The following is a 17,700-nucleotide window of genomic DNA, read 5'->3' on the forward strand; positions in this document are numbered from 1 at the left end:
AGAGGTCACTGTGAATCCAGGGTAGACAGGTAAAGGTTTAATAATAATAATAATAATAATAATGGATTGGATTATAGCGCTTTTCAAGGCACCCAAAGTGCTTTACCTGCTTCATGCCCATGTGGGTATTCAGTGTTTTGAAAAGAAGGCAACATGACTTAGGTTCTTGAAGACGTTTTACTTCTCATCCAAGAGGGTTCTTTAGTTCTAAAACAGCAGGTGGACAGTCAGAGTCATATTTAAGCTTCAAAATGTTGGATGTTTCAAGACCGGTCTTGGTCTCGAGACCACTTTTACGTGGTCTTGGTCTTGTCTTGGTCTCGCTGTCTCGGTCTCGCTGTCTCAGATCGACATAGTAGCTGTGTCCCAAAACGTCAGCTGCATCCTTCGGAGGCTGCATTTGAAGGCCGATTGCGTCACAGCCAGGCGAAGAAGGCTGTCCTTAGATTAGAACTGGACTGTCACCAGCCTCAGGCTCTTCACCTTTTCAAAGACAAAGCAATCATTTAGATAAAATATTAGATATTGTTTACCTGTAAATGCACAAAGACAATTTAGAAATGTAATTATTGTCAAGAGTGAACAAGCACCGATAGCGTAATCTACAGCTGTGGCCAAACCTTTAGAGAATGAGAAGTGTTGTTTGCTTATTTACAAAGTTTGCTGTTTCAGTGATAGTTGTATATCATATTATATCACTTCAAACAGGTGATCCAGTAATGCTGCACTAATGAATTAGACAAACATGTCCTTTGCAAAAATATTTTCACTCTCTGTTTCCAGAGGTGCCCGCCTTTTGCAAAAGTGCCCAGCTTCTGTCCTCACAAAGACAGAAGCACATGAATACACCCACAAAAGAGCACGCACACTCTCACAGCACGGCCTCGCTCTGCCATTGTACAGTACCTGATGCGGTTCTAGTAGATGTCGTCCATGGTGAAGCTGCTTATCTGTCGGTAGTGTTGGCCTTTGACGGTGCGCTCGATGGTGCCGTGTCGAGGAGCCTGGATGACGCTGAAGACGATGGACTCCGCCTGGAGGAAGGTGGTGTAATAGAAGGGAAAATGCAGGGAAAGGAAGGACGGCTCAATGATATCGCCTGCAATGTCTCCCTAGGATGAAGCTACATAAAGAAGCAGTGTTTGTTCTCCACAACCAACAAACCAGCAAAATAGTGAGAACTCAAATTCAGGAATCCGCTTCCAAATATCTATAGTGGCGAACCTTAATATCACTTTTGGGTGTTATTCTCTAAAACTCTTTCTATAAGGCAGTAGAAAATAAATCTTCAAGTTTTTACTGAGAAATACAGATTTACTGGATTAACAGTGTTGGATTATCCCTTAAACCAGCTGGTTAGTTTAGCCAGCTTAGGTAATGATCTCAAAATAAACATTCAGAGGTCCAGCTCTTCTCTAAAGTGGTAACTGTAGTGCTTTGGGATGATTCCACACATGATGCCAATTAGTTCACAAATCATACCAAGCTTCAAAGATATGACCTGTTTATATTGTGCAGCTCATAAAGAGAATCAGATGCTTAAAGAAGGAAAAAGGCAAACAAGCTCATTTAAATTACTTCATACATATTATTATCTTTACAATATACTGTACTATGCTTTCTTTATCCCAAATGTTGGTATATTTACATATTATGTAAGCAAAACATAAATAGAATGAAGGGATAAACAAGACAAACAAAGTAGAACTGCTTCCTTAAAAGTGACCTTTTCCTTCCTATTTCCCTGTTTCCTGTGTATTATTGTAGAGTTTGAGGCAACTTTCTTTAAAGATATAATAAGCTTTGGAATCAAGAAGAACAGGTGTGCAATGGAAACCTGAGATGAGAGGTAAAATGTGACATGACACTGATGATAATTTGGATTTTAAAAAAATTACATTTAGAATCCCTATATATCAGTATTGTTAAATAAATATTACTAAAACAATCAAAGGAAGTAGAATTGTATTTATAGTTTTAAGGATACAAGACATTTTAGGAAAATTTGACCTTTTTTGACCTTGAAGAAGAGGTCATAGGTCCAGAGTAACGTGATATTTAGAATGCCCATAATTCAGTCCCTGTATGTCTGCATGTTGTCATTACAACAAATGGCAGTAAGGAACACAATTTCAAATTGCTCCGTGTAGCGGCAACCTTCGGTCCTTCTTTGCCGCTTTTGCAGAACGTAAAGTTTCTGACTCGTGCTCTTGTTAAGTCTCTTGGATGCCTTCCGGTAGCAAAAAACGAGGCGAAGGAAAAAAGGGGCAAAACATTTATTTTCCTTACAAAACGAAAGGTACAAAACAAATGCCTCTGGTGGGAGCTCCGTTTATATTCCCTTTGTGTGGCTACAAAAAATAACATTAAAACGGCGACGGTCAGAAAACTGTTGCTCCACGTCCTGCTTGCTTACCTAACCTTTTTTCCCTACCCCTCCGCATGCGGGCCAAATACACACCCCCTTTACGACATCTACCAACACTTTACAACAACAACAGACTAACAAAGCAGGATTAATTTATGGAGCACAGCATATTACATTATAACCTAAAATGATCAAGATTATAATAAAAACTTAAAGATCATGACAAATACTTAAATATGGCATGATGTAACTGAGTAAAATATTGGCCTGGACTTGGCTCCAACATCCTGGCCCCTAATTGTTCTTGTGAGCCACAAAACAATTACTCTTATACATACACTTATATATTGTTCAGAACAACAAATCAAACCTTCCAGATAACGAACAGGCAAATATACAAAGTACTTGAACTGCTCATATGGCACATTAATGTCCTTATTCCAACAGAAACTTCATTTTGTCTTGTTACAGCAGGAACTCTTCTTAAGCTGGAACATGTCTTCGCGGATGCGTGTATGTGTGTATGTTGAGGAGATTAGGGAATGGAGTCAGAGGTTCAAGCACATGACTCGCCGTAGGAGACCAGCCTTTACCGCTGTCTCTTGAGTGATATGTAGAAGGGGCGCTACATATCACACTCTAGCAGCACACAAAGCTTCGCCACAGGTCGTAGGAGAATGTTTTTGCTGGTTTTCACCTTGGCTTGACGAACCCGACCCTTGGCATCCTCAAACGTCTGAATCACTCGACCCATTAGCCATGAATTTCTTGGAGCGGAATCATCCACGACGAGAACAATATCACCTTGACTGATATTTCTTTGTGGCTGGGCCCACTTTTGTCGCCTTTGCAAGTCTGGCAGATACTCCTTGATCCACCGTGTCCAAAACAAATCCGCCAAGTACTGGACTTGCCGCCATCTACGCCTTGAGTACAAGTCGCTCCTGCTGAATACTCCAGGAGGTAGTGGAGTTTTGGCCTTCATCAAAAGCAAATGGTTTGGCGTCAAGGCCTCCAGGTCATTCGGATCGGTAGAGACTCTTGAGATAGGGCGGCTATTGATAATCGCCTCTACCTCACACAGCAGTGTGTGCAGACCCTCCTCATCAAGGATCTGCTGCTCCACAACGGAGCTGAGCACTTTGCGTATGGACCGTATCTGCCGCTCCCAAACTCCTCCAAAATGCGAGGCAGCAGGGGGGTTGAATATCCATGTGATGCCTTTAACCAACAAGGCTTCTTGAATCTTTGCATTATCCAAAGCACGCACTGCTTCCCGCAGCTCCCTCTCTGCACTTACAAAGTTTGTTCCATTGTCAGAACGCATCAACTGAACCTGTCCCCTCCTAGCAATGAACCTCCGCAATGCATGAATACAAGAGTCCGTGTCCAACGAATTTGCCAGCTCAATATGCACAGCCCTCACTGTCAAGCAAGTAAAAACAACGCCATATCTTTTGATCATGGACCTACCCCTTTTGATTTCGAAGGGACCAAAGTAGTCCACACCGACACTTGTGAACGGTGGCTCATCGGGCGTGAGCCTTTCAGTAGGAAGATCTGCCATGATCTGACTTGCCGCTTTCCCATTATGCCGTCTGCAGGCGACGCACCGGGACAAAATCTTCCGGACAGCAGCATGAGATCTTAGTATCCAGTACTTCTGCCGTACCTTTGACAGGACATGATTCCTGCCACAATGCCCAAGATCCTCGTGAGTAGATCTGAGAATGAGAGTGGCTATATGCTGATCCTTAGCCAAGATTGCAGGGTGTTTTAACTCCTCTTGCATGCTAGATCTGCTCAATCTGCCACCCACTCTCAGAATGCCATCCTGTACAACTGGCGACAACTGACAAAGAGGGCTATCCTTTGACACTGTCTTTCCTTGTTGCAGCTTGGCAATCTCTTTGCCAAACCGCTGCCTTTGACTGAAGCGCACTATCTCCACTTCCGCCTCGGCCATGTCACTCACAGAAAGTGGCAAGATGGGAAGGTTAGCCTTGAAGTGTGTCATTTGCTTCTCCTGCTCCAATCTTCCATCATAGAGATTCGCTTTTAAACCCTTCCTCTTTCGAGCAAGAAGCTTCAGCACACCTTTTAATCTCAGGACCCATGCAACGGCTCTTTTAACCCGACGCCAGCTTGAGTAATGATGAATGAGCTGAGAGGTGGCGTCTGCAGCTTCTTCAACCACAAGAGCATATACTGATGCTTCTTTGACTTCTGGGTCATTACAGATTGGCTGGCATACACTGTCGGGCATTTCTGGCCACTCCATTTCTGGTTTCAAAATGAAATCTGGACCCATGATCCATGTCTTTGCCTTGAGAAAGGCACCAACACTGAGCCCTCTTGAAGCAAAGTCTGCAGGATTGGCCGAGGTGTTCACATATCTCCACTGAGAGACAGCTGATCTATCCTTGATGGCAGCAACTCGATTGGCAACAAACGTACGAAACCTTGCTGTTTCATTCTTGAGGTACTTAATCACCGACGTGCTGTCCGTCCAAAAGACAGACTCCTCCAACTCCAACTCCAGTTCGGCTCTTACCATCCTGTCCATCTTTGCTGCCACCACTGCAGCAGTAAGCTCGAGTCGTGGTATGGTAACTGGCTTCAATGGTGTAACCCTGGCTTTACCAATAATGAAAGCACTATGTGGCTGGTTCAGATTGTTTTTTGAAACCAGATATGTGGCTATGCCATACCCCCTTTCACTAGCATCGGCAAAGTGATGAAGTCGAGCCGAAGAGATCTTGCCAAGGTTGACTGGTCTCACACATCTGTCTACCTCAAACCTAGCTAAGTGGTGTAAACTGCCGACCCACTGTTGCCACTGCAGAGACAGAGCTTCTGGCATGAAATCATCCCATGCATGCTTTGTTCTGCTTAGCTCTTGCAGGATGTGCTTCACTGGCAAGATCAAAGGGGATAAAATCCCAAGTGGGTCATATATAGTGCTTACCATCGAAAGCAGTCCTCTCCTTGTGAGTGGTTTGCTCTCAACCAGAACTCTGAATTTCAGCGTGTCAGACTCCACGCACCACTGAACCCCTAAAGCTCTTTCAATAGGGAGGCAGTCCCTTTCAAGATCAAGCTCCTTGACTTCTTTAGCCCTGTCATCCTCAGGTATAGACGCAAGCACCGCTCTGCTGTTGGAAATCCACTTAGTGAGCTTGAAACCTCCTGCAGCGCACAAAGCCCTGAGGTCCCGAATCAGTGAGATTGCCTGCTCTTCAGTGCTGACAGACTTCAGGCAATCATCCACATAAAAGTTCCTTAGAACAGTGTTCGTTGCAACATGGTTGAACCTCGCCTGATTGTCCTCAGCACACCTTTGCAGCGCGTAGCATGCACAGCTTGGTGAAGAAGTTGCACCGAACAAGTGAACTACCATCCTGTATTCCTTGAGGCCTTTACCAAGATCTCCCTGTGGCCACCACAAGAATCTCAACAGATCAGCATCTTCATCGGGAACCCTGACTTGATGAAACATGCCTTCAATATCAGACATGAAGGCAACTGGTTCCTGCCTGAACCTCATCAAAACACCTATGAGGGAATTGGTTAAGTCTGGCCCCTGCAACAGCTGTGAGTTCAGTGACATGCCTTGATACGTGGATGCACAGTCAAATACCACTCTCAACTTGTGCTTGGTTGGGTGGTAGACCCCATGATGCGGGAGATACCATATTCTGCTACCACTTTTACAAGTTTCTGCCACAGGAACTTCTTCGGCATAGCCCCTTTCCAGTGTCTCTGTCATAAACTTTGTGTACTCTTGATGAAACTCACTGTCTCTTAACAGCCTCCGTTTCAGGCCTTCTGCTCTTTGTACCGCCACAACACGGTTGTTTGGAAATGCAGCCCCCTTGTTCTTTAAAGGAAGGCCAATGGTGTAGTGACCATGAACCTGCTTCACTGACAGTGACACAGACTCCATAAATTGTCTGTCTCTGGCTGACATTTCCATTTTCTCAGATAACTCATGCTCAGGGAAGTCGTACTTCATTTGCTGCTGCGAGAGCTCCTCTAGCTTTGTCACCGATATCCTGTTCACCATCACCGGTGGCCACTCAACAGCTCCTCGAGCAATACCCTCTTCTCTTAGCAGAGGTCCATTAATCGTCCAGCCTAGTGCAGTTTTTACAGCATATGGGCCGTTGCCCTCACTGTTGATAACCTTCCAGGGCTCAAGCGCCTTTGGTACATTCGTGCCTATTAACATACCAATTTTTCCATCAATCTGCTTGAGCTGAACCTCCTTCAAATAAGGCCATCTGTCCACATCGCTTTGTTGTGGAATGTTCTCCTTTGTTACTGGAATCTCTGCCTGTGTGAAAACCTGGGGAATCTTCAAAAAGTTGTCCTCATCCAAACCACTGACCTCGAGACCCTTAACGACATGAGTACTGATTGTCGCTTCGTTTCCCATAGTGCGGAGCAGAATGTTGGACTTTTTTCCTGTGACCTGTAAATCCTTCATCAGCTCATCTGTACAAAAGGTTCCAGTGCTTCCTGGGTCTAAGAACGCGTATGATTCAACTGTTGTGTTGCTCCTTGAACATCTGACCTTCACAGGCACAATTGAGAGTGCACAGACTGCTTTGCCAGCCCCGGTACAACCGCATGTTTCACTGCCTGCTGCTGGAGAAAAACTTGCTGCTGGTTCTCTGATACTTTTACTGTCACTATCAGGAGAAGAGTACTGCTCCTTATGCAGAATGGTGGGATGTTTCTGAGAACAAGTCTCACAGGTGTGTCTTTGCTGGCAGCCTTTGCTCAGATGCCCCTGTGACAGGCAACCAAAACACAAGCTCTTTGATTTGAGGAAATCAAGCCTTTCTCTGTGAGGCTTTTGCTTGAGGAGTCTGCAGGTACTGAGGTTATGCCCTCCCTTATGACAGAAAAGACACTGTCTTCCACCTGTAGGGCCTATATTTTCCCTTTCCCTCTTTGTCTGCTCTGCACTGTTTAATACAGGTGCTGTATTAGTAGCAAAGATGCTTTCCCTCTCCTTGAATTTCAGAGCATTCTCTCTGCACACCTTTGCTTTGCCCTTGTCTCTAGACAAAGTGGTGTCCTGAATGTTACCAAATAATGGGTGAGAAGCGATCTTTGCCTGCTTCTCTACAAAACTGACCAGATCAGCGAATCTAGCTCTCATTGCTGTACGTTCTTGAATGTCACAGGCGAAACCCCTCCACCTTTCCCTTAATTTAAAAGGAAGCTTGGAGATGACTGTTCTCATATTAGTAGGGCTATCCATCTCCTCAATGTACTCCATGCTGTCTACTGTGTTACAGCAACTAGTGAGGAACATAGCAAACTCCGTCAGTGCATCACCATCCTCTGGCTTGATTACAGGCCATTTTAGAGCTCTTTCAATGTAGGCTGAGGCAATAGTATATTCATCCCCGAAATGCTTGCGCAGAAGCCTCTTAGCTTCAGCGTAGCCCCTGTCAGGATACATGTGCGAACAGCTACGAACAAGAACCTTGGGTCTCCCTTGGGTGAACTGCTCCAGGAAGCGCAACCTATCTCTATTGCTGTCTGTCCTTTCCTCAATCCCATGCTCGAACGCTTTCATAAAAAACCCAAACTCCAGTGGATCCCCACTGAATACTGGAACATCCAAAGGAGGGAGAGTGGATGCTTTCTGTTGTTTTACTAGGAGCTCTGTAATCTCGTTTTGTCGCTTCATGACATCCAACAAGTCTTTAACATCAGCCATCCTGCCTTGACTAGTAATAGACTGGCTATTATCCTTCTTATTCAATGGATGAGGAAGCCTGCTACTCCTTTCTGAGCCCTGAATTACCTCCGACTCACATTCTCGACCGACATCTCCATGTTCTGGCTGAACCAAACCAAAACTGGCCCCAATACTTTGGCCCGGAGCTCTTTGGCAGGTAGCCATTTTGTTGACCAAGTCAGCAGAAGTGTTATGGGCTGGCTCCTTCACAGTCAGCACCTCAAGCTTTGCGTTAGCTGCAGCAATAGCTGTTTGCAACTCCCATTCCTCCCTTTTTGCCTTAAGAACAGCTTCTTGTCTGTCAATCTCCATCTTTTGCTTTAATGCCTCAGCACGTGCTACCAGAGCAGCCCTCTCTGCCTCAATCTTTAGCCTGGCAGAATATGTGGTCGAAGACACAACAGAAGAGGTTCGACTGCTTCGATGTGCTTTACTGCGTCTGGACGAAATTGCTGAAGCACTGTCTGCAGGCTCAACTTCAGCATCAACCATTCTTGCTTCATCTGCTTGCATTTCCACTCGTTTTAACCATCTCTCTACTTTCTCCACAAAACTTCTCAAATAGCTAGCCTTTGGCTCATACCACTGTGTCTGATCATGAAGAAGTTCCGACTCAGTCAAGTGATTTTTAACTGCATCGTTGTTTTCACAAAACTCAATATATATTTTTGAGAAGTCAGTGGCTAATTTAACAGCCACTTCCTCAAAATTGCCGTCATCTTCCATAAGCTCCTCAATCTCTTTTATCTTTCTAGTAAGGTAACCCAACTTGGTTTTCCTTGTCACTTTAAGATGCTGAAGCTTTTCCTCTTGTGCTTTAAAAGTTGGCTTGGAAACTCTTTTTTCCTGCTGCTCCATATTAATTGCGCTGGGATAAACCTTTCAATGCAATTAATCCTTTACACAGGCCATGTACCACTTAACCATACAGGAATTTTCACAAACCGTAAAGCAGGCACAGCCTCTTACTTTTCAGATGCGGGGTTTTCTTACTGCCGAAAGGATCCGGAAAACACGGGAAGGCTTAAGCGCATCCTCTTTCACGTCCCGTTTTCCGTTTTCCCTTGCCGCGCCGCGGGCCGATTAACTCTGTGCGCCGGTGACGCGTGCGTAATCCTCTCACTTTCGGAGCAGTTTTCTGACTAATGTAGCGGCAACCTTCGGTCCTTCTTTGCCGCTTTTGCAGAACGTAAAGTTTCTGACTCGTGCTCTTGTTAAGTCTCTTGGATGCCTTCCGGTAGCAAAAAACGAGGCGAAGGAAAAAAGGGGCAAAACATTTATTTTCCTTACAAAACGAAAGGTACAAAACAAATGCCTCTGGTGGGAGCTCCGTTTATATTCCCTTTGTGTGGCTACAAAAAATAACATTAAAACGGCGACGGTCAGAAAACTGTTGCTCCACGTCCTGCTTGCTTACCTAACCTTTTTTCCCTACCCCTCCGCATGCGGGCCAAATACACACCCCCTTTACGACATCTACCAACACTTTACAACAACAACAGACTAACAAAGCAGGATTAATTTATGGAGCACAGCATATTACATTATAACCTAAAATGATCAAGATTATAATAAAAACTTAAAGATCATGACAAATACTTAAATATGGCATGATGTAACTGAGTAAAATATTGGCCTGGACTTGGCTCCAACACTCCGTATAACATTAGTTTCAGTTTTTATAGCTTTAAATAATACAGCTTTTCTCCAATTTTTGACCAATAAATCACTTATTTGACCTTGAAGGCCTTGGTGGATGTATGCCAAATTTTAATGGATTGTTAACACCAGCCCTTCTGCATCCATACAAAGAATTCACTCAAAACCTTTCCAGCTGTCATGTTTACAGACAGAAAGACATACACCCAAAATCATAACCTCTTTGGCAGAGCAATGAATTTCTAAGAGGAGTAAAAGAAAACAGCAAGCAGAGGGAATGTTAAAGCGGCTCAGTAAAGAGCGACAGTGCAGGGTAGATATAAATGATTCACATGAGAAAGCAGATGATACTCTGCTAGACAGATGTGTTATTTACGCTCTGGAATCTTTCCATTTATTTACTTTTACATCTAAAAAAGGTTCCTTCAAACACTTCTCTCGTTGTTCTGTAGGGATGTAAGCCGGTTAGATTAAGAGTAAATATACTGGAAGTTTACTCTGTTTCAAGCTGCTAACCAGCAGAGGGTGTGGCTATTTACTTATTTATAGCCCACATCCTTTGCTGCCTCCCTTTGCTGATAGACACAGTTGTCCCTTGCCACCAGCAAACCACCAGTGCCTTGATTACACTGGAACCACCTGCTGTCCTCATGTCGCTCTCAGGCATGCTCAGTGCTCTCTTGGATTAGACAGTTGTGGGACCTTCTCACGGGCATTAAGATTTGTGTTGTGGACCTCTCAGGCCACACGTAGCCCATCTTCACTTAGCTGGAGCTCCAGATGATTTATAACAAGACTAAAATTTAATCCCATGGAGATAATAATGTGTTGTCTGCCACATACGCGTATAGTAGAATAGCATCAGAAGCTTTATTCTAAGCAGGCCCAAGTTAATTGGGAATCTCAGGCACCACAGAGCACCTGTCTCTTCCTGTCAGTGACCTAATCCTCTAAAAACTGTGTCTGCCCTTTTCCTACTGATAACTCAAGACTTGGGAACATAAATTCGTGATAGCCATATATAAATGTTGTCGTGCGGGAGCAATTACGCTTTAATCCACTCTGCACTGACGGCAGAGAGCCTTTAATAGCAAGAATGTTTTAATTACATTCCAGAGGAGACAAGGCAGGGCTGAAAAGCTCATCTTACACCACATTGTTCTTAGTAAAGGCTGTTTGTTGGGTCTGTCTTTCTGCAGAAGTTCTTCATTTCATTTTATTTTATTTTCAACACAAATATAAAAGCTCAAGCTAATAAAATTACAGATCATGCTTCAATCTCTGGAGATGAAAAATTAAGTAAACACAGAAGTGGCAAAAAAGACTGCAATTCCTCGAATGGCCACTTGAGGCTGTCTTTAAAGGCGAGTCAAATCCCGTAGGCTACGTTCACACTGCAGGTCTTAGTGCTCAATTCCGATTTTTTGATCAAATCCGATTTTTTTGTCTGCTTGTTCACACTACAAACAAAATGTGACAGCAAACGGGCTCTAGTGTGAACCCTCAAAGGGGCCCGCATGCGCAAAAGAAGCTCCGTTAAGACCCAGAGCAAACAGTTGTTTGACTGATGGCCCTTAATTGTAAGAGTTGTTTCGGACTTTACGTTCCCCAATTTTGCTTTAAGTTATTTTGTTATTTACATATGGCCTAATAATGATCCTTATTGCTGTTTTAGAGAGGAGCGCTGCTTCAAAGGATAGTTACAGATTTCTGTCAGAATCTGCAGATTATACAGTACGAATAAAATGTTCACGTTTCTCCAACGTTGTCTTCCTAACAGTTTCACTGACATCTACACTGGATGTAAAAGACGGATTTAATGCGACATTACCATTCAAACGGCAGTCGCTTTCTAAAACATCAGATATGTATCAGATTCAGTACCACATATGAAAGTGGCCTGAGTCGGATTTGAAAATGTCAGATTTGTGCTGTTCAAACTGTCGTAACATGATCGGATTTGGGTCGCATAGGGTAAAAAAAAAAAAAAAAATCGGATTTGATGCGCTTTCGCCTGCAGTGTGAACGTAGCCATAAACTCCCATATGAAACTGAAATGAAAACTTACATTATAACACTATTTAAAGTTTAGTACGATTATTTGTTTTGACCTGTGTGGTATGAGTATGAATGAAGTATGAATGTCATGGTAATTTGGGGCTTATAATTATGACTTTAAACAGTTGTTTTTAATCAACTGATCATTCCAGTGTGGAATGATCACGACACATGCAACTGGTTGGGGGTGAGTGGATGAAGGCAGGACAAAGACATGTTCTGGAACACGTACATTACTCAAAAGGGATAGAATAATTCAACCCAGTTTTCCATCAGGACAATGATCCCAACATAACGACTATTAAAGCCCCACCTTCAACCCTATTGAAAATTTGTGGGATATAGTTAAAAGGCAGGGCTTTGCGAGGAAACTACCAATTCTGCCAAGAAGCGCGGTCAGATATCCACCAGAATTAATGCAGAAGCTTGTTAATCTGGTCGAGATGCAACTTACTAAGCGGCACATCAACAAAGTATTGGTTGGGGTGCATGCATATATATTTTTGAGCCTGTGTAAATGAGCAGAAATCTAAAATAAATACAAATTTATATCTGCTGTACATTCACTCAAAGAAAGTATTTCAACCTCAAATTACGCTGATATTCATGCTATGGTGAGTAGACGTAAACAATAACTCTATGACATGAAGGTGATCTGTCTCTCCAAACTCTTAAACTAAAGACTCCTAAAATAAAGCAAATTATCTAATAGCTAGACTTTGAAATTATATTGAAAATCCTTTCAAAATGTTTTATTGTTCCCTCATGTCTTAAAGATGTTTCTTTTGTAATGTACGCTACTATATGTAGTTAGGAGCCTGCTCTTCTTCTTATATGTTCCTTTTGTAGGTATGTTTGCATGCTTCACGAGTACTCACTTGCTCTTGTTATTATTTTTCCCTGGTTTCTCTATATAAGCAGCACACTGGAGCACTTTGTAAGAGAAATTCCCATAGTGACTTAAGCACTACGTGGTTTCAAACTCCAGTGATGCATGAGTAAGTTCCCTGAATTGTGTACACTGTGAAATATCTAAAGCTAGTGGGATGGGTCATATTTGCAGAGACTCTTGGTACATTATTCTGTCATCATCTTTTATTTGCTTCCACATTTCTTTCTTTAATCTGTGCCAGTGGCTCAGTAGTTCTTTACATATGTGCCTTTGGCTTTGTGAGACTGGAAAGCACAAGTGTGTCTGTGTATGCATCTGCTGTGTATCCGAAATAGTCCCTCATCTTGTCCTTACAAAGGAATGAGGAGCTGTGCAGGGTCAGAGAAGGCAGTAGGGGGGTCTGCAGGGGATAAATGGGTGGGTGTGTGGCTGTGAGGACTTGGTGAAGGAGAAAATAGATTATTCCATCTGTCTCAGAATCTGCCCTGCTGCTGACCCACACCCAGGAGACGGTGGTCACATGGTAACCAAACCTTTAAAAACTCCCAACATGCTCACCCAGGACTCCAACTATCTCCAGACACCAGCTGGTCTTGGTGCTCACACTGCTTTCTCTGAGACACCATCATGTCAGACACAGAGGAAATTGTGGAGGAATACGAGGAGGAGGTGGAAGAAGAGGTCGAGGAGGAAGAGGATGACAACGAACAGAGGCAAGCGGAGCATGAAGGAGAGACCAGACCTCGACCTAAAGCAACTTATGTGCTTAATATGGCTCCTCCAAAGATCCCAGATGGAGAAAAGGTGGATTTTGATGATCTGCATCGCAAGAGGCTGGAGAAAGATTACAATGACCTCCAGACACTGATTGAGCTGCATTTCACCAGCCGTCAGAAAGAGGAAGAAGAACTGATGGCGCTACGTAACCGCATTGAACGCCGCCGCGCTGACAGGGCCGAACAACAGCGTGTTCGTGCAGAGCAGGAGCGTGAGCGCCAGACGCGGGTTGCCGAGGAAAAAGCAAGGCGCGAAGAGGAGGCAGCCAAACTGCGGGCTGAGGAGGAAGCCAAGAAAAAGATGGCTTTCTCCAACAAGTCATTCGGTGGCTACCTGCAGAAGGTGGACCAGAAGAAGGGCAAGAAGCTAACAGCTCGTGAGGAGAAGAAGAAGGCCCTGATGGAGCGCAGGAAGCCGCTCAACATCGACCACCTGAGCCAGGAGAAGTTGGTGGAGAAGGCACAGGAGCTCTGGCAGTGGCTCCACCAGCTGCACGCCGAGAAGTTTGAGCTGGCAGAAAAGCTCAAGAGGCAGAAGTACGACATCCACGTGCTACGAAATCGTGTCAACGACCATCAGAGGTGGTCAAAAACATCGAAGACCTCCCGTGGGGCCAAGGGCAAGTCTGGCGCTTGGAAGTAAGCACCTTGTGGAAGCGCACCACGTTCCTGCTGGACTATTTGGTCACCAAATTGTATGATAAAAGCTATCCAAGCAGCTGTGCGTAGATTGAGTTGGACTGCAATGATTCAAGCAAAATAAAGTTAAGGTTGAATGATATCTGTGAATGTTCTATTGAGATTGAAGAAGTTAATTTGTCTGATTTAACTCAATATGAATGCGTGGTGGTTTTATTTTACGACGCCACAAGAGGATGTCTCGTGTTTCATTTTTCACAAGTGAAGCTGTAAAAAGTCATCGAATAGTGTTGAATCTTCCCCTCAGAAAACTATACCTTTTATTATAAGAAAAGAAAGTTTTTCTTGTCACAATACAAGAAAAATGGGCAAAAGTGGCACTGGTTAGGTGGTGGATGATAGCTGTAAAGTCAAACAGGTGCTGCACAGCTGAGTTTTATGTAGCTAATTTAGTCTCTGAAGCTCCTGCAGCACTTAGAGCAAAAAGGCCACTAAATGTTGACTGATAGCAGTTTTAGGTTTGATGATCTTAAAAAGTACAGAAAATTGTTTTAATGTACAAGTAACAAATTCTTCTTTATGATCATGGGTGTAAATCACAGTGTCAGTTATTTAAAGCGTGCTCCTGTATCAGCTGAAATCACATAATGAAGTAAATGGCCTGTATTTATATAGCGCTTTACTAGTCCCTAAGGACCCCAAAGCGCTTTACATATCCAGTCATCCACCCATTCACACACACATTCACACACTGGTGATGGCAAGCTACATTGTAGCCACAGCCACCCTGGGGCGCACTGACAGAGGCGAGGCTGCCGGACACTGGCGCCACCGGGCCCTCTGACCACCACCAGTAGGCAACGGGTGAAGTGTCTTGCCCAAGGACACAACGACCAAGACTGTCCAAGCCGGGGCTCGAACCGGCAAACTTCCGATTACAAGGAGAACTCCCAACTCTTGAGCCACGATCGCCCTGTGATATAAATAATATAAATATAAAATAAGTGTATTTGTACAAATCCACATGGAATAATGATTGGCTGTTAGACTATTTTTTTCTGTTTCCTAAACACGTCTTTATTTAATGATTCAAGTCAAAATGACAGGTCACAAGAAAAAGATAGCATAGGATTTTACTCATATAATTCCCATCAAATATGTGACTTTATCAGGTTGTATCATTGAGACTGATTACAGTTTTAAAGTAGACAAGCAAGAAAACTGATGATCCACCGGAGAGTGAAGCCAAATGTGAGCAGCAGAGGGAGGAAAATATGACCTCTTAAAATAAAAAAGACAAACAAAAGAGCAGCGGAAGCACAAACAGCTGACCTGACTATATGTTCATCACACAGACAAGTGCAAAGCAGGGAAAGGAACAAAACCAAAATATGAGACATAATATGAGACATAAGAAAGCCAACCTTCAAACCTTCAAAATACAACAGGAAGTAACCAGGAAAGAAATAACCAACAAAGAAGCGCACACAGACGCATCATATCTAACTTTTCAAATGTTCCAGTAGAATACGAGCAAAGAGCTTTCTTTTAGCTCATTCCAATAAAATGCTCAGTGCTAAAAAGTTCAATGACTTAACCTTGTAAGTTGTGTATTTAAAGGTGCAGTCGGTCATTTTTTTTGAGAAAATAAAAATAATCATGTTTTTGTCTTCAGTTTTCTCCATTATCCAACCAGATTCTTAAATAAAACGTTTTCTTTTTTTGACCATGAAGGGTTTCATTGGATTAAAGCAAGCTTCTTTTGACAAGAGACACTCAGAATTCATTTAAGTTTGTTTTTTTAATAATAGCATAGAAAGCCCTACATGGCCAAGGTCCTGCACATATACCAGAGCTACTGAGACCTTGTAACAGCAGAGGGCCTCCAAGATAAACTGACTAGAGTGTTTAAACTACTCCATGCTCTTATTTTAAATTCAGAGGCAACAACTTTTGAGGTTGTGGCTTTTGAACTTTGAAGCAGCCTTCCTGAACCCGTTAGGTCGGCTGGATCGGTGGCTTATTTACTTTTCCTTAATCTTTCACCCATTTTGGGGGCTATAACACACATCTAAGGTGTTAATGAAAGAATGCATGAAGGAATGAGTGTAAGACCTTTTATTTGAATCTGTGTTTGAATGCTGGGACGTGTACACTTCCCTTCAATTTCTGTTACAAAAAGTGCTGTACAAATCCAGATTTAGTAACATATGTTATTTTGTATTGACTAGAAGATTGATGCCCACTGTCATCCCGTTTCTCTTTAATTATTATCTGTCACATTGTGGCGATCTCTTTGCAACATTATAGTCCAGTTTGTGTCCACTGCAGTCCTGTTACAGGTTAAATGACTGTCAGAGCTTTTAGCAGTGACATGGTAATTCCACTAGATGGCACTAGAAAACCAGTTTGAAGCATTTAAGCGTTAAGGTAATGTGAAAAACACACCCAGGAGACATTACATAACAAAATGTTCACATCTGCACCATAAAGGGTTATAATAATTACCTGGTTGCATTCAGGTTTATTGAAGACATCTTAGAGAAGCATAAAATGTTCAGATCATATACCTCACACAACTGGACGATGTAGTCTGTGGAATTATTGCACATAATTGGCAATAATTATGGTACGATGGCTCCATTTTATGTAGCTATGCAGGTATAGGGTTTGCAATTACGATACATGATCCTGATTAAATTCACAAACGTTAAAAGTTTCGAGCTTTTATTGTTTGCACTTATTCCTTCGGTGTAGTTTAAAGGAAGTGAGGTAAAGTGAAATGCAGATAAATGATAGCAGATGATTTGTAGATTCAGACTTTTTTCTGTATCTATTTGCTTCTGTGTAAACCAGCTTTCTGATTGTCCAGCATGGAAAACATCCTCTTTACCAACAGTTAACTGCAGTGCAACATAAATTAAGATAAGATAAGATAAGATAACCTTTATTAGTCCCACACGTGGGAAATTTGTTTTGTCACAGCAGGAAGTGGACAGTGCAAAAGTTATGACACAAAAATTAGAATACAATAAGAATAAATACAGTACACAGCTGTACAGAATAGAATAAAATAATATACTATATACAGTAGAATAAAATAGAATAAAAATATACAATAAGATAAAAATAGAATACGAATGCTATATACAACTGAGTAAAAATACAACGATGCCAGAAAAGATTACTGCACTTAGACCAAGCTGTGGGGAAATTTCTCACCCCCTGTGGCTTTTGATTGTCATTCAGGCTTAGATTGCCTTACTGCTGTTTTGCTGTCATGGCGCTGACAAGCCATTAAAGCTTTCCAGACACGGCGGTATACCCACAGGTTACCATAGACACGGGGAGGACCTGTCTGCACAATCAGGTCTCTATACCCCCCCTCCAGCCTCACTATGCCTACTCTTTCATACACACCAGCTAAAGGTATGGTGCGTATATTGATGGTGTTGTGACAAATGCCTGACCTGACAGCATCGGGAAGCACCAGAGCACCAATCAAACACCTGTGTCTCACCAGGGAACAAGAAGTTCCCAGAAGTTCTGC

General features: G+C 42.9%; 1 protein-coding gene and 1 long non-coding RNA gene across 2 annotated transcripts; one reads left to right on the forward strand and one right to left on the reverse strand.

The window, feature by feature from the left end:
* Positions 1-158: 158 nt before the first annotated feature.
* LOC143413171 (uncharacterized) lies at positions 159-993 on the reverse strand. Its single transcript, XR_013093778.1, has 2 exons — positions 907-993; positions 159-483 (listed from the first exon to the last, which is right to left on the reverse strand). It is a non-coding gene; the product is annotated as an uncharacterized LOC143413171 (long non-coding RNA).
* Positions 994-13,282: 12,289 nt separating this feature from the next.
* tnnt2c (troponin T2c, cardiac) lies at positions 13,283-14,292 on the forward strand. The gene has a single exon (XM_074560022.2). It carries the CDS (start codon positions 13,363-13,365, stop codon positions 14,152-14,154), a length of 792 nt encoding a protein of 263 aa, XP_074416123.1. The 5' UTR covers positions 13,283-13,362; the 3' UTR covers positions 14,155-14,292.
* The last annotated feature ends 3,408 nt before the right edge of the window (positions 14,293-17,700 follow it).

Source organism: Maylandia zebra, linkage group LG17 (assembly GCF_041146795.1).
Source record: "Maylandia zebra isolate NMK-2024a linkage group LG17, Mzebra_GT3a, whole genome shotgun sequence".
NCBI classification, from domain to species: domain Eukaryota; kingdom Metazoa; phylum Chordata; class Actinopteri; order Cichliformes; family Cichlidae; genus Maylandia; species Maylandia zebra.